The sequence below is a fragment of the Brassica napus genome, chromosome C1 (genome assembly GCF_020379485.1).
Source record: "Brassica napus cultivar Da-Ae chromosome C1, Da-Ae, whole genome shotgun sequence".
Taxonomy (NCBI): Eukaryota; Viridiplantae; Streptophyta; class Magnoliopsida; order Brassicales; family Brassicaceae; genus Brassica; species Brassica napus.
The window spans coordinates 48,403,621-48,426,820 of NC_063444.1; the positions used below are offsets into that span (position 1 = coordinate 48,403,621).

Genomic DNA, 23,200 nt, shown 5'->3' on the forward strand with positions numbered 1-23,200 from the left:
GTTATATATTTTACTAATACTTGTATAATTGATATGTATAGGTGTGCTACATCAGTTACCCTCGGGTGACGTACAGAGACGATCCATGGGTTACTGTAACGCAAATCAACCCAAGAGGACGAGTGGCTGGAACTTCTGATGATGATGAACCATTGCAACCAGAGTCTACCAGCAACGCCCAGGCAGTTGAAGATTTGGAAAATGTTCAACTCGTTGAGAATTTGACTATGTTTGGAGATGATGCTGTCGTACATTCAGAGCCGGAAGCCGAGGTTGGGGAGTTTGATGAAGATTCAGAAGATTCTGATTAGTTTTTTTTTTTTTTTTTTTTTTTAATGGTCCGTCAGAAATCCCTCGCAATATACCGACGATATAGCGACGACAACGGGTTTCATTGAAAATTGGAAAGGTCGTCGGTATTTCGTCGGTATTTTCCGACGAAATACCGACGACCTTTTTTCTATAAAGTTTCAATCATAAAAATCTATAAATTTATATGCCAAAACTATGAAAATAACACATAATAAGTGTTTAGTATAGTATTAGATCGCAACCGTTCAAATATAACAACTCATTAAAATATTTATGTATGCATATCATTGTTTTCATAACATCTCATCTTAACATTATATACTTATACAATCATATTTATATAAGCTTACACTACAAAAAATGTTGTTGTGTAAAATCGTGTTATAAAACATTTTTATTTTAAATCTTTATGCAAATACTATATATATTATCAAAGATTTGGATTTTGCATTTAGAAACTTGAAATCAACACCCTAAACACTAAGTCGTCGGAATTCCGTCGGAATATACCGACGACATGTGTCCGTCGGAAAATACTGACGGACACATTCCGTCGGAATTTCAATTAGCCCGGGAGAACCAAACCGCTTGAAAATTTTCGCGAATCGGCATTTGGTATATTTTAATTATACCGACGGAATACCGAAGAACCCGTGTCCGTCGGAATCCTCGGAAATAAAAACCCTTCTTCTTCTTTCTTCCTTATCTCCGCGGCCTCTCTCTCTCACGAAACCCTCCGACGATTTCTCCCCCTCTCCGGCGATTCCGGCCTTTCTCCGCCTCTCTTCACCGGCGATTCCTCTCCCCACCCTCATATCTCTTCCCCAAACCCCAAATCATGTAAGAATCATCCCAAACCTTCTTTTTTATCAATTGTTTAGGGTTTTGGAAGTTGATCTCGGATTTTAGGTTGTTTGATTGAAAATTTTAGGATTGAATGGATAGTTTAGGATATATAAGTTAGGAATGTTGTTTGGATTGTTGTTTTAGTTTTTTTTGGAACATTTTTTGATTTTAAAAACATTTTTTGATTTTTAAAAACGTTTTTTGATTTTTAAAAGTTTTTTGATTTTTAAAAACGTTTTTTGATTTTTTAAAACGTTTTTTGATTTTTAAAAACGTTTTTTGATTTTTTAAAACGTTTTTTTTTATTTTTAAACGTTTTTAATATTTTTTTTAAAATATTTAACAACATTTTTCTATATTTATAAATTTTTTATAATTTTGTATACATATATATATATATATATGTAAATCATGTATAACAAAAATTTTAAAATTTTTTATAATTTTTTATAAGTTTTCACTAATAAACTATGTATAATAAAACGTTTTTTAAAAAAAAATATAAATATTTAACAACATTTTTCTTCATTTATAAATTTTTAACAACATTTTTCTATATTTATAATTTTTTTATAATTTTGTATACATATATATATATATATATAAAAGGTTTAATAGTTTTTTTTTAAACGTTTATAAAACCTTTTGTAAATATATAAATGAAAACATTAAAAATATAAATGATTTGAAAATATGTTTGATGGGTTAATTTTTTTTTTTAGGGCCGAGGATGAAGCCCGCCCCGCAGCCCGTCTTCGACGTAGTTCGGTGAGCAGTTCCCGTGCATCGGGATCGTCTCATGACTCGGTTCCCGCATATATTCCCGCTCCAGCTCCCTCAGCCCCTCACGCTGCCCCTCACGCTGCTGCTCAACCGGATCCGGGGGTCATGCCGGTTCATCTATTGGTTCAACAACCAGGTCGAGAGCATCTCCCGTTTCTCCAACCCAACCCACAACGAGGCCATAGCACTTGGTTAGTATTTTTTTAATTTGTACCGTTATATTTTTTCCTTTAATTAACTTGCTAACTTGTATTTTTTTTTAAAGGTTCACCAAGTCGAAAAATGGCATTAGCCGGAGCATCAACCAGATGATGTACTCCATGCTCCGTTTTGGATATCCAAAGTGGAGTGTGATCCCTTCCGACGAACGAGAGTTGTGGTTTCGTCAGTTCGTCAGTTTGAACATTTTTTTAAATATATTTACTTATTAAATTGTGTTTGTTTTTTGTAGCAAGAGTTCAACTGGCACTCCGATCTTACGGAAACAGTCCGTAAGAAATTCAACGAAAAGGCCATGGACTCTTACACAAAGCAGATAAACTCGTGGAAGACAGTTTGGCAGAAGAACAAGAAGCCACGGTTCATCAGCGGGTCGGTGTGGGAGCAGTTGATAGCTCATTGGGAGAAGGAAGAAACTGCAGAGACGTCTTCTAGGAACTCTAGGAACCGGAAGAGCGATCGTGGCGGGAAAGGTATGTATGTGCACAACCTCGGCGCTTGCTCTATGTCTACTAAGGAGGATGAACTTGTAAGTTTTTTATTATTATTTATCTTTATATTTTTTAAATAAATATTTTATATATTTCTTGGCTAATAATGGCGGTTTTTTTAGATCGAAGCAAATGACGGTAATCCCGTTGATCGTCTACAACTCATTAAGGTGGCTCACACTAACAAGACGACGGGTCAAATTCAGGACCCCGTGATCAGAGGTGTAGTTGATTTGGTGGAAGCTGAAATAGTTTCCCAATCTCAGCCTCTCTCTGATGACGGCGACTCCACGGGAGCTTCAACCAACCTGTCTCTATTGCAAATAAATGAGATGGTTGAAAAGGTAATTTTTTTATTATTATATTTTTTTAATAATGTCGATTACTTACTTGTCCCTATTTACTTACTTTAAATATTTTTGTAGGCGGTTCCTAAAAGGAAAGGAGGCCGTTTAGTTGGGTTGGCCCGTCGTGCTTCTTCGTATCCGGCATCTTCTTCACAAGCTCCGTATGCCGATCCCATGATTCTCGAGGAGCTACATGACAAAGATGAACGGATTGGGGCATTGGAGGAGCAGAACACCACTATCCTTTCCGAGAATGCCACTATCCGTTCGGAGAATGCCACTATCCTTGCTGAGTTGGCATCCCAGAAGAAGTTCAACACCGAGATTATGCAGAAGCTAGATCGTTTGATGTCTTCGAGTTCATCTTAGTTTATTTCGGCTTTTTAAAACTTTCGGAATGTTTTTTTTTTTCGGTTTGTATGAATTTTAAACTTTATGAATGTTTTTTTCCTATTTCGGTTTTTATGAATTAAATTTTATAATATTATTACTTTTAAATTATTAATATCAAAAAATATATAAAAATGCAAAATTAATTTGAAAAAAAAATGGGTATATACCGACGGAGTGGTCGTCGGAATTTAACGACGGACATATCCGTCGGAATTTACCGACGAACCTTGTTAGTCGGAATTTACCGACGGACAACGGTCGTCGGAATATACCGACGACCGTTGGCCGTCGGTAAATTTCGACGAACAAGGTTCGTCGGAATGTACCGAGGAACACTCTGCGTCGAAAGTGTCCGAGGAATGTTCTCCGTCGGTTTGTAGTTTTTCCGATGAACTCTGGTCTCGTGTATCCGCATCGTAATATCGTCGGAAGTTCGTCAGAATGACGTTTCTCGGTATTCGTCAGAAAGTCGTCGGAAGTTCTGACGAAATTCCGACGAATTTTTTTTTTCCGACGAAACGATACCGACGGACGGGTTCGTCAGAAATTCGTCGGAATCGGTCTATTCCGACGAATTTCCGACGATTTCGGCCATCAGAATCCCCCTGTTTTCTTGTAGTGCTTGTGATTGTCAGATACTGAAGCTTACCGGCTAGACGTCTGAAATAGGTCGGCTCTGAGAACGGTGTTGAGTCAAAATGTTCAATGCGTTGTGGTAATGGCGTTGGCATTGGATTGCATTCTAACATAGCCGCCTGAGAGAGTATTTCTTTGGTGTATGCTTCCTGATGCAGGAACATTCCTTGAGAGTGATGCTCTATCTCAACTCCCAGAAAGTACTTCGGTGTTCCCAGATCTTTCATTGCAAAGCGGTTGTGTAAAGCTTCAAGCGCTTCTTGGATCAGAGACTCATGGCTCCCAGTTAGTAGAATATCATCTACATACAACAATAGCACCAATGTCTTGTTGTGATGATGATACGTGAACAAGGACGGGTCAGACTTGCTGCAGGTGAACCCAAACTCAATCAAGAAGTTACTGAAAGTATCAAACCAAGCTCTGGGAGCTTGTTTCAATCCATACAAAGCTTTCGTGAGTTTACACACATGATTAGGCTTCGCTGGATCCACAAACAGGCTGATACATATAAACCGGTTCCAGTAAGTCTCCATGTAGGAAAGCGCTTGATACATCCAATTGCTTAATCAGCCAGTCTTTCGTTATAGCAACCTCTCAAACAAGACGTATTGTTGCCGTTCTCACCACGGGACTAAAGGTTTCCAAGTAGTCTATTCCTTCTTCCTGCTCATTACCTCGTGCAACCAAACGAGACTTCAAACTCTCCACTGTACCATCTGGTCTGAACTTAATAGTAAAGACCCATCTACTACTCAAGATGTTCATTTCATTTGATGGTTCCACCAACTCCCATGTATGAAGAAGATGTATCTTATTCATTTCATCCGACACAGAACCATTCCACCCCGTGTGTTTCATTGCTTCAGCTATCGTCTTTGGAATAGTAGGAGCATACTTTGGCGCCACTAATGCATACCGTGTATTAGGCTTATGGATTCCTGCCTTTCTTCTAGTCACCATCGGATGAGCATTAGTAACTGGATCTTGGACAACTTCAGGATTGACAACTTCATTAACTACCAGGGCCTGGTCCTGTTCTACTACTACTGGCTCAGCCTGTGTATCTTGACGTGGCAGTGGCAAAACTCTTGTGATCTGCTGCTCTGGCTCTTCTGGTGGAAAAGAAGTAGCACTCTGCCAAGCTTTAAGTATAGGTGTCGCATATCTCGGAACAAGCTCCTTATATGTTGTCTTGAACGAAGCATTCCTCATCAAAAATGGTATTTCTTGTGATGTAAACCTTCCCACTTGGTGGATGCAAACACCTATATCCTTTATACTGCGAGGAGTAACCCAAAAAGACACATTGAAGCGATCGAGGTTCTAGTTTATGACTCGCCCAAGGTCTTAGGCATGGGTAGCACACAGATCCTATAACTCTTAGTGCAGTGTACTCCGGTTTGCTCCCAAATAGCTTCTCATAAGGACTAGTTGAATCACTTCCTACTGCTGGAAGCATGTTGATGATATAGCTTGCGGAGAAAAAGACATCAACCCAATACTGAAGCGGAATATGACCAGCAAACATCATAGACAGGGAGAGCTCAACCACATGGCGATGCTTCCTCTCAGCTAAGCCATTCTGTTGAGGAGTATGGGGACATGAGATTCTATGCACTATGCCACATTCCTCTAGATGTTTCTTCATTTGTAGGTTTACAAATTCACCTCCTCCATCACTTTGAAATTGTGTAATCTTGAATGAATGTTGATTCTCCACAAGCTTTTGAAACGCCACAAACACACTGAAGAACTCAGACTTTTGTTTCAGGGGATATAACCAAGAAAATCTTGTATATTCATCAATGAAAATTGCATAGAAACGGAACCCTTGATTCGACAATACAGGAGATGGTCCCCAGAGATCACAGTGTATTCTCTCTAAGGGACAAGAAACAAAAGACTGAGAAGAAAAAAACGGTAGACTGCTACTCTTCCCCATCTGACAAGGCTCACAAATGGAGGTTGTTCTGTTCTTATTGATGATAATCTCCTTGTGGTTGTTGAGAAGTTGAAGAACCTTAGGATTGGAGTGACCTAACCGATGATGCCACACTGTCTCAGACGCTGCAACTTGTCGGTTTGAGAAATGCACTTCAACCTGAGTATCCTTCAACACATAAAGACCTTTACTTCTAGGCCCTTTTGTCACCACTTTCTGCTCGAGCAGATCAATCACATAAACACTATTAGCATCAAAGAAGACCCCACACGGATAGTCATCACACAACTTTGATACTGATAACAAAAACTTCTGCATAGATGGACATACTAGTACATCATTTAGTGGAAGTTTACCTGTCTGAGACAAAAAAGTGGTGGAGCCAACATGGGTTATCGGAAGATAAGCACCATCACCAACCATGACTGCTTCATTCCCCTCATATGGATGGACATTCTGGAGGTTAGTCGAGGAAGACGTGACATGATCTGTGGCGCCAGAGTCTGGATACCACTCTTTGCCTTCTCATCAATCAAACGCATGGCAGAGAATGCTGCAGCAGGTTGATAGTTGTTATCAAACCTATTGTAACATTTCAGAGCAGTATGACCTATGCGACCACATATCTGACAGGTGGGCCTCTCTCCATTGTTGGTGCTTGTCTGATGCTGAGAAAACCCCCTACCACGAGAGCTATATCCTCCTCTGCCTCTGTAAGGTCCAGAACGTCCTCTACCTCGTTGAGCGGGATTGTAAGCTGGAGCAGCCTGTCTATAACTTTCACCTTGTGCATCTTTCTGAGTGTTATACGCCAAGTGAGGGTTCGCTGGAGGGTCTTGCTCATAGGACTGAAGTTTAGCATCAAATCCTTTTACTTCAGACACAACATCAGTAAACGTTGGAGCAGGAAACTTCGACAGTGAGCTCTGAATGACCGTTGTGATAGGATCATATTCCCTACTCAGACCATTGAGAAATCCAAATATCTTCATGGACTCATCGATAGGCTTGCCAATGGCACTAAGTGAGTCACACACGGTCTTGAACTCACGACAATAGACTGACAAAGTCTTCTCCTTTTTGGTCAACAGTTGAAGTCGACGACGTAAGGAGAACTCTCGGGACAACGAGCTCTTATTGAAGCTCTCAGCTAAGGAGAGCCAGACTTCTCTCGAGGTGGGAAGGGTATGAACAGATCCAAGGACTTCTTCAGAAAGCGTACCAAACATCCACGACCTGACCAGTTGGTCTGAACAAAACCAAGCTTCGTGCTCAGGGTTTGTTTCTTCGACGGTAACGTTATCACGAACGACAGAACGAGTTGCAGCGGGAGCCGTGACAGCCCCATTGATGAATCCCAAGAGCTTCTGACTTGAAAGGAGAGATTCGAACTGCATTTTCCACAAAAGATAGTTACTGTCATTTAGCTTGAGAGTTACGGAACTGAGGATATGAACATTACTGGGAAACGGGTAAGGGTGTAATGGATTCGCCATCGATTGACTTGTTAAGGTTTCAGTGGCTCTGATACCATATGAAAATTTAGAATAAGATAGGGATTCTGAACTTTCTGATTTACTTTCGTTAATCCATACAAGACTACACAAGAGACATTATATACAAGGTTATGGATATTTCTAGATAGCTAGCTGTAAAGGTGCTTCGTCATCCTGTAAGGATAAGAAAATATCAAATCGGTTTCGGGTGAGAGCTGGCTTTGCGTCTTCGTCTTCTCCTTTTCCGTACTTGCTAGCCGTTGATCCTCTGTTTCTTATAACAGTGTTCTTCATGATGTCTGGGCCTCTTCTCTTTGTATCTCCATCATGGGCTTTAGTATCGAGGCCCATAGTCTCTTGTCTTACAAATACCGTATAGCACAAAAATTTGTAGAGATAGAATAGTGCGATATAGCACAAGGAAAAGATCTCTTTATAATTATAAAATACATTAGTGTACATTAATTATATTTTTAAGAAGTTGTACGATGATCTGTTATCAGTTCAGGTTTTTTTATCATGTTTTCCCCACTTTCTAGATTAATGTAATTTTGTAATATACATTATGAATCGTTTCATTGTTTCCAGCAACCTACGAGAGACCCTCCAAGTCCACAAGAAGGTTAGGGGAATCATCAAGCTTTCTCCATAACCCATCTTCACCACACGGTTGCACCACGAAGCTGACCCCTTTCACGTCCGAATCTACCACCAGTTCCGATACGTAATAAGCCGGTACGTGAGAGATTCCGAGGAACACTCTCTCGCTTCTTGGTTTCTCCAAAACCTTCCTCGATCTTAGTTCACCAGTTGACTTCACATTCTCTGCATACACATTGTACACTGGGAGACCAGAGTCTTCAAGGTGTTTATGTTTCCATTCTAGCTTAACCCTGAGGATCTTTGAACCGAAGTTACCCGGTACAAGCTCTATGTTATGAGCCTCGATGACCCATGATGATGCTGGAGGTAAGGAAACGAAGTTTTGCTGGAGGAGCTGAACATGATCTTTGATTGAAATGTGACCGAGCAATGCAACGTACTCTGATGCCTTCGTCGAGTTCTCTGTTCTGTAGCAAAAGGCAGAGATTTCAGTTAGTGTGTGTTCATCCATGACAAGGCTTGTCTCGTGTACCGTCCACTCTGATACAGTCTGCTCTGATGTAACGAGGCACTTCAAGAACATGTGATCTAATCTAGGGATGGGTTCTTGTGGCGCCACAAGTATGGATTTAGTCCCGTGTGATGCGGACGAGAAAGAAAGCAGGAGTCCAAGTTTACAAGTCTCATCTGATTTCACCTGCACCAAATCCAAAATCATCCATTAGTAAGAGAAACAAGATCATCTCATAATGTGATGTATCTAAAAGCAAGGGACTTACAGAGTAGGAGACTGTGATGGGGGAAGAAGAAAGTTGAAGGAGAGGTTTAAAGAGCCTTGCTGTGAAATACACATCTCCCTTGAGTCTTCCTTTAAAAACGATGTTCCCTCCTCCGTTATAAGATGCATCTCTAGTACTAAACAAAGTCATGTGCTCACCGTTATCCGTTTGCAAACAAATGTATCTAAATCAACAAGAAGTTAAAAACATTTTTTTTAGTATCAGGGGCCAGAACTCACTCAATAGTGACCTGTATGATATCAGTGTTGTCTTCCTTGAACTCGAGGAGTGGCTAACATTAATAACACAACAATCAGATGAGAGGAGAGACAAACCCAGATCAAGAAAATAAGTTTTTGGTTCGTGTAAATATTATATGTGCAGTTAAAGAGTGGACAATAAGATTGAACCTGAAGACTTTGGCAAGAAATGTTGTACCACGGAGCATCAGATAACTGGCGACCCTCGAGTGATACATGGTTACCAAAGCCCTGGATAAGCAAGAACAGAGTTTTTCAGAACATAAATCATGGGCAAGACAGTCAATTCATACTTTACCCTGGTGTTATTCTAACAAGATGGGAAGAAAGTTGAAATCAATCTCACTTGACCTGATTGAAATCCGAGTAAAATGGCAACGCTTGTGGATATGTTTGGACTATTCCCCATGACTTCTCAACAAGTGACCACCACCTGAAGAAAAAAAGCATGAACGATAATAAGATGAAAAAGAAAATGGCAAAATTTATTTTACAATCAAACAGGCAAAAGAAGAGTATTACTTATTCTGAGCTGTGTGAAAATTAGGTGGTTGTGCAGTCTCATATACCCATCCAGGAGCGAAAATGGCAGCCGATACATTGTTTCTCTTAAGCAAATCAAGAGCAGTATTAACCTATCATATATAGACTACTGAGACAATGAAGAAGAATAATATGAAAAATTATTGGTTGGTTTTCACAAGAGTTTCTGAAAACATACAGTCCATTGACCACCACCAAAGGAGCCGCGACCGAAGACATCAATTCCCATGTAAACATCATATTTTCTGTCACCTGCAACTTCAGCTGATAATTTTGGGTAGCTCTCCTGAAATACCATCACCCACTCAAATAACAGGCAAATGCATATAGAAGAAACACAAACTGAAGAAATTGAACGGTACCTTCCATGTATAGTTCATGAAGATTCCATCACACAAGTCAAAGAAAGGTTTGTTCTTTTCATTCAAATGATCTTGCCATTTAAGATGGCCATGAACAGTGACACTATCGTACCTGCAAAAAGAAGTGATCAGATTCAAAGTGGTTTCACCAAAAGAAACACTTGTGAACAACTCACCATATAACCAAAGACCCAGGAGTGGATAAATGCAAGACTTCTGTTAGATGGCTGACGAACTCCATCAAATTAGGAATCTGTTCTTTATCTATTTCGTTCTCTATATTTATCTGCAGGTAAGAGCTTACACTTCAAACGCAGATGAACAGAAGAATCAAGAAGTATCTACCAAAAGACAAAACTCACCAGCCATCCATCGAAACCTAGAGAAGTAGCAAGCTCAGACAAACGCTCAGCATACATCTGAGCAGACTCCTTAGTGGCAAGCATCTCTTTGCAGGCAGCTTTACCTTCATCCCATTCCGTGATGAAAGTCCCCAACACCTTTTTAACGTTTCCATAAACACACAAGAAAGTAAACACTTTCATAATCTGAACTTAAAATCTGAACTATCAATCCAATAATCTAATGAAACCACATCCAAATCAACTAATGTATCCACACGAATGGATTCTTTACCTTAACACCATGCCGATGAGCTGTATTGGTCCAACAAGGAGGAGGAAGAGTCACCAGAGAATGGGAGAAGTAAACAAACACGTCCATCAAATACCAATGCCAAATCGCGTATCCGGCGTCGTTTTCACACCCTTGTACCCACTTGTCTTCTACATACCCTCCCTTCATATCGTGGCATACTAAAACCCTCGGGCGATTATTAGGTAAGTCTCGCCGGAGAGGGACTGTGGAGCGGTTGAACTGAAAGTGGAAAGAGTCGAAGTAGGAACGCGATTTTAAATATTGGAGAGATTTGATCGGGAAGGAGATCGGTGATGACGGTTTCGATAGATCGAGCAGCGGGACGGACTCGGACTCGGAATCTGCGCCGCCGTCGTTGGAATTGGGCATGATGAGGGAGAGAGGGAACGAAGTGAGGAGCGTACGGGAGATGGTGAAGAAGAGATTGTAGAGAGAGACGAGTGTTCTCCGTGAGAAATAGGCGCGAAGTAGGTCTCCTCGCATTTCGAGAGAAGGTCAACTGATGATTGAAGACGACGACGATGGCTTCCGATTTTTCTTTATTAAATAATAATAAAAAAGTACGGCTTATGAAAAAAAGATGACGTCACTCTTCTTTTCCTTAATGCGTACGCTAAACAAAAAGCATAGCATATGAAAAGAAGATCACTTTTCAAGCGACATGGAAATTTCATGTTTTTTTTTTATAATAAAGTTGCTTGCACGGAAGAAGCCAAGAAGGATGAGAACGTTGGATATATTGGCCTTTCGGTATATGGGGCTAGCCGATTAGCTTTGTTGTATGGCACTAAAGACTATGGTTAAATGGGTGAAGAAGAGGGATAATGAGCTTTTAATTCTCCAAGTATTTGTAATCATCACTTTTAATCCTCAACTTTTACTTGTACAGTTTTAATCCTCAAGCGAATGTTGACTGAGCAAAAATGAATTTTAAAAGGTCAACCGTTATGTTTTTTTGACGGAAACGTTAGTTATAATAGAAAACAGATTTGATTTGTCTTTTGAAACTTAGAAATTTCTCACTTCGATTATCCAGACGATTTTGGTGGAGAGGAGTGAGTTCCAGCGAGAAGAGGAACAATTTCCAAACAGTTGTCGTTGTTGTTCCTTTCAACAAAAAAACGAAAGGAGTGTAAAAGTGAAAACAAAATTTGAGGGATTATGATGATCAATTATTTCAGGTTTACTCATTTGGCATTAGTGGCCCTCTTCACAACTTTCAGACTTAATAAAGCGGGGCTTTGTCGCCTCTGAGTGTGTAGCTGTAATAAGGTCCCGAACCGTTCACGTTAAAATCTTTCCGACTGGTTCGGTGAATGGAATGTAGTTTAAAGCTTTAAAACTGGAGGTTTTGGGTGGTATTTGGAAAGGGTGAAGCCCGTGACTCCCAAGGCTCCTCTATTAGTTTGAGGCTTTGAGCGTAGTCTCGTCTCTTGCCAACGAAGCTATAACGATGCTTGAAGCTCTTTAATCAGCAAAGACTAATAGAGAATCTCAAGTCTTCAGTTACTTTTGGACTCTATTGTCCTCTTCTCTGCCAAGCATTCATGGGTGGACATGATTAAGATCACATGTTTTCTTTTCAGAAACCTTGTCACTTTTCACTCCACTATCTTGTAGTTTTAATCAATGCACAACCACTTGTTAAGCTGTTGCTTTCACAATGAGTGTTGTATCCAAACTATGTTCTTTGATTACTCTGTTTTGAGTGTTATGAAATGAAATCTTTGACAAAAAGAAACTATCTACCCATGAGAAAGAACTACTAAAGCTTCCATCCAAGATTGAATAGATGGAGAAAGCAAACTTAGATCATAAGCAGCTCTGCAAACACGTTCCATGACAGAAGTTGGTTTGATGATGGGAATTTGTATGGTCTTTGTTTTGATCCGTAGCCAATTAACACTGTGTCTTGTCCTTCTAACTTTGGCCATAATTTTAAAATCACACATGTACAAGTACTCATACGATTAGCAAAAACAAAATTTGTAACAACATAACTAGATTTCTCTTCCTAGAAAATGCATATATTTTCCAGTTCAACATTTGAGTCCTGCAACAGTTGCAGTATCACACACTTTTTTTATAAAAAAATTATATCACAATGATAGTTCTCAGATTTACATATTCTCCATGACAGATAATTGCCCCAATAGCAAATAAAACCAAAACTTTCACAGAATCAAAGCGAAAAGAAAAGGCAATGTTAACAGCATCAATATCTTCTCCTCTCATACAAACGCTTAAATGAAGAATAATGAAGAATCAATAATTAAAATCATTAAAGCAATCTCTACGGTTTTAATAAGCGCTTAAGATTGATCCCCACACTGACCGACTTAGCATCATTGGCATATTATTTTGCACTGTCTTAGTATTCTTCTACTCTCCCAGCCATACACAACAAAACAATACGGCTTATGTAATGCTCGCCGGAACTCACCTCCTCTCCATCAAAATCGCCTGAATAATCGAAGTGAAAGATTTCTGGGTTTCAAAAGAAAAATCAAATCTGTTTTCTATTATAACTAAAGTTTCCGTCAAAAAAACATAACGGTTGACATTTTAAACTCCAATTTTGCTCAGTCAACATTCACTTGAGGATTAAAACTGCACAAGTAGAAGTTGAGGATTAAAAGTGCTGATTACAAATACTTGGGGAATTAAAAGCCCATTTTCCCGTGAAGAAGAATATGAATACATTGAAGACAAGGGTTTTCTTTGCGACTATGCCCCTACTCATTAGTTATTTAGATAATAGAAGTATGAGTTAAATAGTTCATAGGACTTGGCTTTTCACATGATCTGCAAGTGGAAACTAGATTAGATTAAGTCGTAAGAACATTTTTTTCTTGTATGCATTGGTGCTTTCCTGGCCTTCAAGAAACATGTGGGAAACGAGCTTCTCTTTGCTCCTTGATTCTTTTCTTAAGATTCGTTTTTAGGACTGTAATTCTAAATTATGGTTATTCTTTTACGTAAGCTATGTTATTTATATTAAACTCAGTAGATGAGTATTCAATACTTCATGATCCAAGTAAAGAGTAAAGACGACAGAGTTAGTCTATTTTTCATTAACGCTCATATCTTGATCAAATCCAAAGATCCTATTGCAGACCATTCATTGCCTCAGTACTCTCAAAGATCCTGAGAACTCAAGTCAAAGAACTCGTGACCATCGTGTGGCTCCAGCTGAAGAGGAACATGCGAGTCATAACCACCAGGGTTTATCCCGTTCTGGTCTCCATCCGGACCGGTACCTGTTAACATGATGCAGTCATCTATATCCCCTAGGAGTTCATCAACATCAAAAACTTCATTCGGATCCCAAAGATCTTGCTCGCTCAACATATCATTAGACCAACCATAATCCGCAACGGTAAGCACTTCTTCCTCTCCCTCATCAGGTTTCTCTATCTCCTTGGATACTCTTCCCCAATACTCCTCATCAAACTCATCCAGCAAATCGGAACTCATCCTTGTATTACCATCACTAATCCGACTAACTGGTCTAGATTCACAATAAGCATCACCATCAAGAACCGGTTTATCCTCAACACTACACACCTCAGAGTGACTCGACGTGCTGGCCAAGAACTCAGAGGCAACAACACACTGTTCAGGGAAGTTAAGGCGTGCCAAAGGACCGTACATAGCCTTAGCGGCTTCATCATAAGCAGAAGCAGCTTCTTCCGCTGTAGGGAAAGTACCAAGCCAAAGCCTACTTACTCTGTTAGGTTCCCTGATCTCTGCAACCCATTTACCCCAAACTCTTTGTCTAACTCCTCTGAAACTACAGTGAGTGTTCTCAGGTCCTCCTTTGCCTTTCATACACCCTTTCTTCGACCCTTTCGCTGGAACTTTGCGTCTCGGTCTATTCTCTCCTTCGTCAATAATGTCGTTGTACTCTTTCCACTTCTTTAGCCTATCAGCGACCGTTGTACCGTCTGCTCGAGCCCTCGATTTTCTCTTCTTTGATGATGTATCGGTTCCCGTTTGTTCATAAATCGCCATCTTCTTCTTCTTCTTCTTAGCTGTAAAATCAAAACCCTAGAAAAGAGACACTAAGCGTGAGATCAACGAACTAGCGCTCACCAACAATAAAAGGAAAAATCGAAAAATTGACATACCTAATGGGAGGGATAGCTTCAAAACTCGAGTCGAATCTCTACTTCAGCTGTGTTCTCGCGTGTAACGATCGTGATTCGTATACCTTATTCTTCTTCGGAGTGTCGCGTTTTTTCTAGCGTCTCTTCTTTTTTTCTAACTTTTCCAAAAAGTAAAATAGCTCTGTAGACCAAGGGGTCAAGGGGTATTTATACAGGTTTCTCTAGATAATAATTCTGATATTTTATGTGAGAGTTGTGACGTGTCACTGAATAATTCGAACACCGAACCGTAGATGTTCCCATGATTGACACGTGTCTTAATACTCACCACAAAAAAACACGCTCCCGATACAGCTAAGCAATTGGGTCCTTTACCGAAGTTGATAAACACACACATACACAATTGGCTTACTTGCTGGGCTTCACGCCTTCAGCTATTAACGGCCCATTGAAAAGATCCATATTGACCTAGTTAATATGTAACTGGCCATCCGGCTTTTATAGCCTTCAGTAGAAAAAGCTAAGCCACCATTACAACGACCATTTAAGAAGCTCTGATCTGACCCCTAAACATTCACTTGAAAGTTAAAAGTTCAAACTGAAAGCATACCAACTCAAAAGGATTCACAACCACACCTACAAGTTTTTCTCAACAAGCCAAAACATTATACTTTGTAACCCAAAAGATTCTAACTTTTTGTTTCTTCAAAACAAAAGCAAGTATGCAGAGGGAACTGCAAACTCCCGGAGTCTCGTCGTGTTACCATATGCTTAGGAACTTCCCTATGTCCTTTTCAGTTGAAGTATCTCTTTTCTTGATTCAAGCTACAACAATACAAAAGCGAATTGGTTTTTGAAGCACATGAGAAAAGGCAAGTAACAAACAAATCACAAGTTCATCTTTACCAGCTCCATCTGCAAAGTAATCATATACTCGGCTTGCTTCATCTGAGTTTGCTTTAACTCTTTCACTTCAGCCCATATCTAGAGCACAGAGGAACGATTTTCGTTAGTGAGAGTCACTATAAACTAGCTGTGTTTATAATTCAGAGAACAAAGTAAAGACCATCAACTTACCTCACTCAAGATATCCACGTAAGTGGGTAGCGATCCCAATTCCATCTTGGAAAGATCCATACGAAGCTTCTCTTTGTCAACTCCATTGTCCTCAGCTCCATCTCCTGTCATGGCGGAAACATAAGAGGACCCACAAGGTGATTTATCTATGTTCCCTTCCTCATAGTCCGAGAGCGGTATCCCATCTTCCCAATGATTGGGCACCATAGAAGAAGCCGATGCAAATCCTGTAGGTTCTTCCAAAATCCTCTCCAGTCCTTCAAGATGTGCTTGGAAATTCGATGCAGCATCCCAATCGATCTCTGAATGTGTGTCCTCAGCAGAAACGTCCTTGCTATGTCCTATCATGTTAATAGTTCCCTTGGTACCGTCTTGGCGTGAAGAGAGAGGTCGAGAAGAAGATGACCAAGGATTTTCAACTCCTTTACTTGCTTGAGATGGAACTTCATTTGTTGAAGTCGAAGACTCGGTCACGTTTCTCAGAACTGATGAGTAAGATACACCAGATTGCACCACTGCTTTCTCAGCTTTTCCAAGGTTGACTACTGCTCTTGAACCTGCCCCGCGTGCTCCACTTGAGTCTTCTCCTTTGTTCTCGTCTGAAGACTTGAAAAGACTGCTCCACTTATCAACCCGTGTTGCTCCTACCTCGCCTATCTCCACAAGAGAAGACGCCGGAATAGCCTTCCTGGATAGTGATGCAACAGCATATTTGGATGTTGACGGTGCCCTTACATACGGGGACGGTGAAAACATACGGAGCAGCTTGTTTGTCTGATCTCGGTCAAGCTCAAACCAAAACATTTTCTCATCCTGGTAATTGCCAGCAATCACAGGACTAAACTTTTCTTCAGCCAAAGGCTCACACTTCACTCTTACTCTTATCTTTACCTGTGTAAAAAACATTTACAAAAACGAGTTACATTTCAGTGAATCAACTAAACAAAGTGTTCTGTACTAAACAGTACAAACCTGAGCAGGGTAAGGACTTGGATCAGTCCCATTAGGAGACCAAGCTTTGGGATCAATGTTCAACTGTCCTTCGCTAGCAGCTTCAAAGATACCATGAAGTGTTCTATCACTGTAGTTGAACAAGAACAGCGTCAAACCAGGATCAATATTCTTGATATACGCCATGTGAGGAGCTGGCAAACCTGGCCACAAAACAAACATCAATCTCAACACAAACAAAGCTTCGATTTTTAAGAAAGATTATAGATTTGCATAGCTTAACTAACCAAACAACTTCTTAGCGTAACACTCTTTGATAGTGCTGAACTTGCATCCAAATATAACTCCACAGAGATCTTTCTTCTCAAGATTCCTCATGCACCAATTCCCGTATGTGTTAAGGCTATCCGGAGCAAGCGTGTAGGTCTCCGTCTTCCTCCCCGCACCCATTGCCTTTCACCTGAAACACAAAAAAGAATCAAAAACGATTCACTAAACCGGCTAACAGCTTCTAGAAACCCTACGCAATCTGAGAGAAATGCTAACAAACACTAAAACCTAGAGGATCTCGAATCACTAAACGTCGATCTCAGCTCATAACACTAGGAAGCAGAGAAAGATCGCATATAAATCACACACAAGTTCTTCGTCTTAAAAATCGTTCAGTAACAAACCAAATCGGAGGTTTTTTTACACTAAAATCTCGGAAACAGAGCGATTTCTCGCGCAAACAGAGAAGGTTACGCTAAGAAACTGTTTCGTCACTTTACCTACACGATCTGAAACGAGATTAGAGAAGAGAAGAGCGATTAGGATCTTCAGAGACGTAAAAATTCCCGCGAATTTCAGTCGAAATGCATGGGATGAAGGAAGATCTACAGTGAAATGGTTTGTTAGGGTTCTTCGATTTTTCGCAGGGGAAGGGATGAGTGTAAGATGAGAGAGTTAAAGAGAAAGAGGAAGGTACTACTAGCCTGAAACCGTAGGAAGGAAAGCTGCAATTTTTTCCTCCTAGACAACAAAAAAAAAAAATGATAAGACGAAGCGCGAAAAGAGTTTTTGCGTGTGCCGATTATACCCTTTTGGGGTTTTGGGTTGTTACATTAAAATGGAAAGTGAAGGAGGGTTGTTTGGTAATATCAGGGGGATAATTCAGGGAGACGTTGCAGTTTGCACGGCCATCACGTCAATGGTCAGGGTTGAATGGTTGATAAAGTTGAGAGGTTTTTGTTACATGCTCCTTCCCCCGAGAAAAATTTAATACGTGTAAAATAACAATTTTAAATAAATTAATTGTTTGTAATGATTACTTTCAAGGTGTTTTGGAGTTCATTTATATCCTGCATTGAACTAGTTTTCTAACTCGCTTCCATTTTCATTTATTCCAGCATTTGTTGAACTCCAACTCATCCATTTTGGCCTATGAGAATGTAATAATTTTAGATTTTTTTTTTTTTTTTTTTTTTTGTCATCTACTTTACACACTCATATAGACTCTGTGAACCAAACTGGGAGATCTTGATCCATGTGAACTACAAGAGACGTTTCTTTCCTAGCGCTACTGGCTAAGCTATCCGCCTGCTTGTTCTGCGTTCTTGGGACATAGATAATCTCTACACAGGAAAAACTCTCCTTCAAGCTGTTTATATCCTCCAAATAACTTGCAAATGCTGGTCAACCCTCTGGTGTTGAAACCATCTTCACCAATTGAGAACAGTCCGTTGCAAACGTAACCTGAAATTGTCGTAAGTTTTTCATACATTCCATTGCCCATAACAAAGCTTCCATTTCTGCATGAAGTGGAGAAAGGGACGCCCGGACATTTCTTGCACCCATCAAACCCGCATATCCCTCTAGAGTACTATACCATCCTTGTCCTGAGAAAATATCATTGTCTTTCCAGGAACCATCCGTAAAACACCATCTTCCTGAGATTGACGGAAGAACCATTGCACCAACCTGTTGAACTCTCTTTTCATCAGTCAGAATTTGCAACTCAGCCCAAAGCTTTGATTCCGTATCAGCCAGTTTAAGGGTATCTAGCGGATCTACATCCATATTACTAAAGACTTTATTATTTCTTCCCTTCCAAATATACCATAGTATCCATGCAAACGGATGATCCTCCATCTGGAAGCACTCTCCAAAAAAGATGATCCATGTTCACAAAGAGGGAGCTTGTCGGAAACATATTTGGATTTGTTGGAATCTTTGAAAGAGCCCATGTCTGAAGTGCAGGAGGGCATTCAAAAAACACATGGTTGATTGATTCCTCCTCCGCACCACAACTTACACACACAATGTCTCCGGGTATCCCTCGCTTATGCAGATTTTTCTTGACTGCTATACACCCTATCACCAATTGCCATAGGAAATTTTTAATCTTTGGTGGACACCGTATTTTCCAGCAATGTGCCTTCAAAATATCCACCGTAGGTCCAAACACTACTGGTGGTTTTTCCCTATCTGGATATATTCTTTCCACCTGATATCCAGATTTGACCGTGTATTTTCCATTATTTGTGAAATGCCATCCATCTTTGTCTGCCATCCGAGTCCTACTCAAAGGTATACTCTCTATTAATTTCACATCCTGTGGGTCCACCAAAGCCCGAATCGCCTGCGAATTCCATCTTCGCAAATGAGAATCAATAAGCGAATCCACTGTAAGGTCTGAGTAAAGATTGTGTTGATTTTTATTTGCTGGTCTCGGGCGAGTGGTTGGGAGCCAAGGATCATTCCATACAGATATGGAGGATCCTGTTCCCACCCTTTTGATTAGTCCTTTGCTTACCAGAGATCTAGCAGAAACAATGCTCCACCAACCATAAGACGGAGAGTATGAACGAATCGGTTCCAGGGGTGAAGCATTCCTGTAATACCGACCTTTAAAAACTCGAGAAAATAGAGTATCTGGCTTTTCTATCAGCCGCCATAATTGTTTCTCAAGCATTGCGGTGTTAAAGTCAGTGATATCTTTAAACCCTAAACCTCCATCTTCCTTACTTACACATACTTTGTCCCATGATTTCCAAAGCATTCCTCTTGTGCTACCGCTTGGGCTCCACCAAAACTGAGCTATTGCACTCGTCAATTTTTTTGCAGTAGCCTTGGGTAAACAATAGCACGACATCACATGATTTGGCAAAGCCGTAATCACGGATTTGATGATCACCTCCTTTCCTCCTTTTGTAAATAATTTTAGATTCTTTTTTGGGTGTTTTTGACGATTTAGCTATAGTTATATATTTATTTTATTTCTTTTTTTCAATTGACAAATATTTAGTAAATGTAATATTTAATATATTTGTGTTTTATTTTATAAAAGATTTAAACTTTTTATCTTTCTTTATCATGTTTCATTTTAAATGACTATTTATATTTAAAAAATTAAACTTTATTTCTTTAATAAATTAGGTTGGTATAACTCTGATAAATTAATTTTATTATGTGTTTAATATTTTTATTAAAAATAATTATATACTTTTAATAAAGATTTATACTTTTCAATGAAAAAATCAATTTTTTTTATGAATACTTAAATTATATTAAGAAAAGAAAAGAAAAATAATTAAGAATGGTCGAAAAAAAATTATTTGAACTTAAACTCAATGGCCCAAAGGAAAAAAAATGTGAGAAGTGGATCTGATTTCTTAATCGGACCAAATGGCCCAAGAGAGATCTGATGTGGACAGTGGGTTGGATCCGGAAAAAGTGGCCCAATATAAATGTGTTATTAATATTACTTGATTGCCCAATGTTAGTAAAAAATTGGCAAACTAAGGTAAAAATGACAATAGGATCCTGCTTTAATAGCATAGATAACAAGTTTTCTTTGTATAATAAGCAAGTTACGTTTTCTTCCAACACAAAAAGACAATAGATTGGAGTTTTTGTCGGTTTATGATTTTAAAATTGGGCCACGGGCCTCGATTTTGTTTTTTTTTTTTTGGTCAACTTGAACTTTTATTAAAAATAAAACTTGAGAGGTGTTCATGGCTTCAGGCCCAAAGAAAATAGACAAGACTTTGCTAAAGAGTCCGCTGGGCCGTTTTGGGCTCTAGGGATAAACTGAAAATAACATTTCGAGAAGGATGAGGACGGAGAGAACGCCAGGGAGTCGATATCGGAAAGGACTCCGTGAAGATCCATCGTTCTACTTCTCGAGGAGATTGCTCGTACGAGCACTTGGGAATCCGTTCTGAGGCAGATTTGATTGATGTTAAGGGAGGAGGCGTGCAGGAGTGCTTCTCTGATGGCTAGCGCTTCGGCCATGCAAGCGGAGGAGACATGATGTTGAAGTCGTGATGCTCGATTTAGTTCCACCGAGTCCTGATCACTGAAAATCCAACCTAGACCCGCCGCTTTCTGATCTGATCGCCACGCCGCGTCTGTGTTGCAGATGACTGTTGAGGAATCGATCGCCGGTGATTGGAGAGGTGAGCTGTGCGTATGTGGAGCTGATCTCTCTGGAGTCTGTGCATTCTCCCACTCTCTACACAGAATAATGGTTTTGTCACCACATCTTGCGGCGTACAAGTTCTATTTTCGAAAAGAAGCTGGTTTCTTGAGGTCCAAAGGGTCCAACAGAGCCAAGGGAGGAAGTTTCCTGAGATCCCATACGGTGGGAGGTTTACCCAAGTGTGGGACGCTTGTAGAAGTTCTTTGAAGTTGACGAAGTGCAGTGGGTTGAGCTGATGGAGCCACGGTCCCACCTCCCACACCTCCTTTGCAAAGGTACAGTGAACAAGGATATGATAAATAGATTCAGTCCCTCCACAGCGAGCACAATTGGTGTTGATAAAAAGTCCCCTTTTTTGCAGATTGTCACCAGTAGGGAGTGCATTAAGAGCTACCTTCCAGAGGAAAAACTTTAGCTTCGGTAGCAGGGGAGGGGACCAGATGTTCTTCTTCCAGTTCCATGTATCTGGTCCCAGTACAGGGGAGCTCATCGAGGTGTCACCTTGTGTATGCATTGAGAAGTAACCCGACTTTGCTGTGTACTGGCCTGATTTTTGTAGAGGCCAGACACATGTGTCTTGGATTCCAAGGATATTTGGTCGGATAGAGAGGATCTGTGACGAAAGTTCTGGGAGCAAGCAGTCGATCTTAGCCTTATTCCATTCCCGTGTCTCTCGAGATAGGAGGTATGAGACTATTAGATCCACATCTTGGGCGAGTACAGGGCCAATTGGTTTTATGTTGCTCACTGGCTCGATCCAGTTGTCTGGCCAGACGTTAATAGAGTCTCCATTCCCCACTGCTTTGCCTAAATGCTTGATCAGAAGATCTCTGCCCAGAAGGATGCCTCTCCATCCATGCGATATGGAAGAAGAGGGATTAGTCTTGAGGAAAGAGACTTTGTGGCAGTACTTCCCCAACAGAACACGAGCAAAAAGGCAATCTGGTTTGGTTATGATTCTCCACGAGATCTTTGCCAAGAGGGCGTGATTGAAAGTTTGGATGTCTCTAAAGCCCAAGCCGCCGACGCTCTTAGGTTGCGTTAGTTTGTCCTAGGATATCCAGCAGATTTTTCTTTCTCCCTCCTTTGAGTCCCACCAAAACCTAGTGAGCACAGACTGTATGCGCTTACATAGGCTCACCGGTAATTGGAAACATGTCATCACAAAATTCGGGATAGGAGATAGAACAGACTGCAACATGGTGGCCTTACCCGCTGTAGACAAGAACTGGGTAGTCCAGCTCAGAGACTTCTGCTTCATTCTGTCGAATATGGAAGAGAAGAGATCCTTCTTCCTTCTGCCAAAGTGCTCTGGCAGGCCCAGGTACTTCCCTACACCTCCTTCTCTTTCTATACCAAGATACAGTTTAACTCTCGCTTTGACTTCTGGTGTCGTTTTTGATGAGAAGGTTATTGATGACTTTTGTGCATTTATCATCTGGCCTGAGACTCGCTCGTAGCTATGCAAAATCTCTAACAGGGCGGATCAGCTGTGGGGGTCAGATTTAGTGAATATCATCGTGTCATCAGCGAAAAGGAGGTGATTTATCTTTGGGTTGTTTCTGGAAACTCGGATTCCTGGTAGAGATCCAACTGCTTGTGCTCTCTTGCAGGGCCCAGAGAGGACTTCCCCACAGATGATGAAGATATAAGGTGAGAGAGGATCCCCCTGAATGCCTCTCTGTGGCGTGACTCTCCCCACAGCTTCATTGTTTAGGAGAAAAGTGTAGGACACAGTGGAAACGCATTGCAAAATCCAGCCGATCCAGGTATCGCTAAACCCCATTTTTTCCAAAACTGCCCTTATGAAAGACCATTCAAGTCTGTCATAACCTTTACTAATGTCTGTCTTTACTACCATTGAACAGTTCTTTATAGCTCCAGATATTTTCAGATAGTGCAAGACTTCATCGGTAATGAGAATGTTAT

The 23,200-nt window shown here is 40.4% G+C and overlaps 2 protein-coding genes and 1 pseudogene across 3 annotated transcripts; all 3 read right to left on the reverse strand.

Moving 5' to 3' along the window:
- Positions 1-7,870: 7,870 nt before the first annotated feature.
- Positions 7,871-11,282, reverse strand: LOC106382275 (cytosolic endo-beta-N-acetylglucosaminidase 2-like). 2 transcript variants are annotated; one of them, XM_013822275.3, is made up of 11 exons: positions 10,652-11,282; positions 10,378-10,515; positions 10,192-10,301; positions 10,016-10,127; positions 9,832-9,939; positions 9,633-9,745; positions 9,462-9,543; positions 9,261-9,341; positions 9,090-9,142; positions 8,851-8,986; positions 7,871-8,768 (listed from the first exon to the last, which is right to left on the reverse strand). In XM_013822275.3, exons 1-11 carry the CDS (start codon positions 11,153-11,155, stop codon positions 8,061-8,063), a joined length of 2,145 nt encoding a protein of 714 aa, XP_013677729.2. In that variant the 5' UTR covers positions 11,156-11,282; the 3' UTR covers positions 7,871-8,060. The 2 variants fall into 2 exon arrangements, with proteins under 2 accessions (XP_013677729.2, XP_022551383.2); XM_022695662.2 differs by having other exon boundaries at positions 8,851-8,980; positions 10,652-11,232.
- A 2,366-nt stretch (positions 11,283-13,648) lies between these two features.
- On the reverse strand, positions 13,649-14,984 carry LOC106379892 (dehydration-responsive element-binding protein 2B-like). Its single transcript, XM_013819742.3, has 2 exons — positions 14,803-14,984; positions 13,649-14,722 (listed from the first exon to the last, which is right to left on the reverse strand). Exon 2 carries the CDS (start codon positions 14,684-14,686, stop codon positions 13,811-13,813), a length of 876 nt encoding a protein of 291 aa, XP_013675196.1. The 5' UTR covers positions 14,687-14,722; positions 14,803-14,984; the 3' UTR covers positions 13,649-13,810.
- A 568-nt stretch (positions 14,985-15,552) lies between these two features.
- Positions 15,553-18,116, reverse strand: LOC106379893 (annotated as a pseudogene).
- Positions 18,117-23,200: the final 5,084 nt, after the last annotated feature.

Coding starts and splice junctions, on each gene's coding strand:
- LOC106382275 (XM_013822275.3), bottom strand. CDS start 11,155: ATGCGAGGAGACCTACTTCGCGCCTATTTCTCACGGAGAACACTCGTC. Junction 9,940..10,015: donor TCATGAACTATACATGGAAG/GTACCGTTCAAT, acceptor ATGGTATTTCAG/GAGAGCTACCCAAAATTATC. Junction 9,544..9,632: donor TTTCACACAGCTCAGAATAA/GTAATACTCTTC, acceptor TTTTTTCTTCAG/GTGGTGGTCACTTGTTGAGA.
- LOC106379892 (XM_013819742.3), bottom strand. CDS start 14,686: ATGGCGATTTATGAACAAACGGGAACCGATACATCATCAAAGAAGAGA.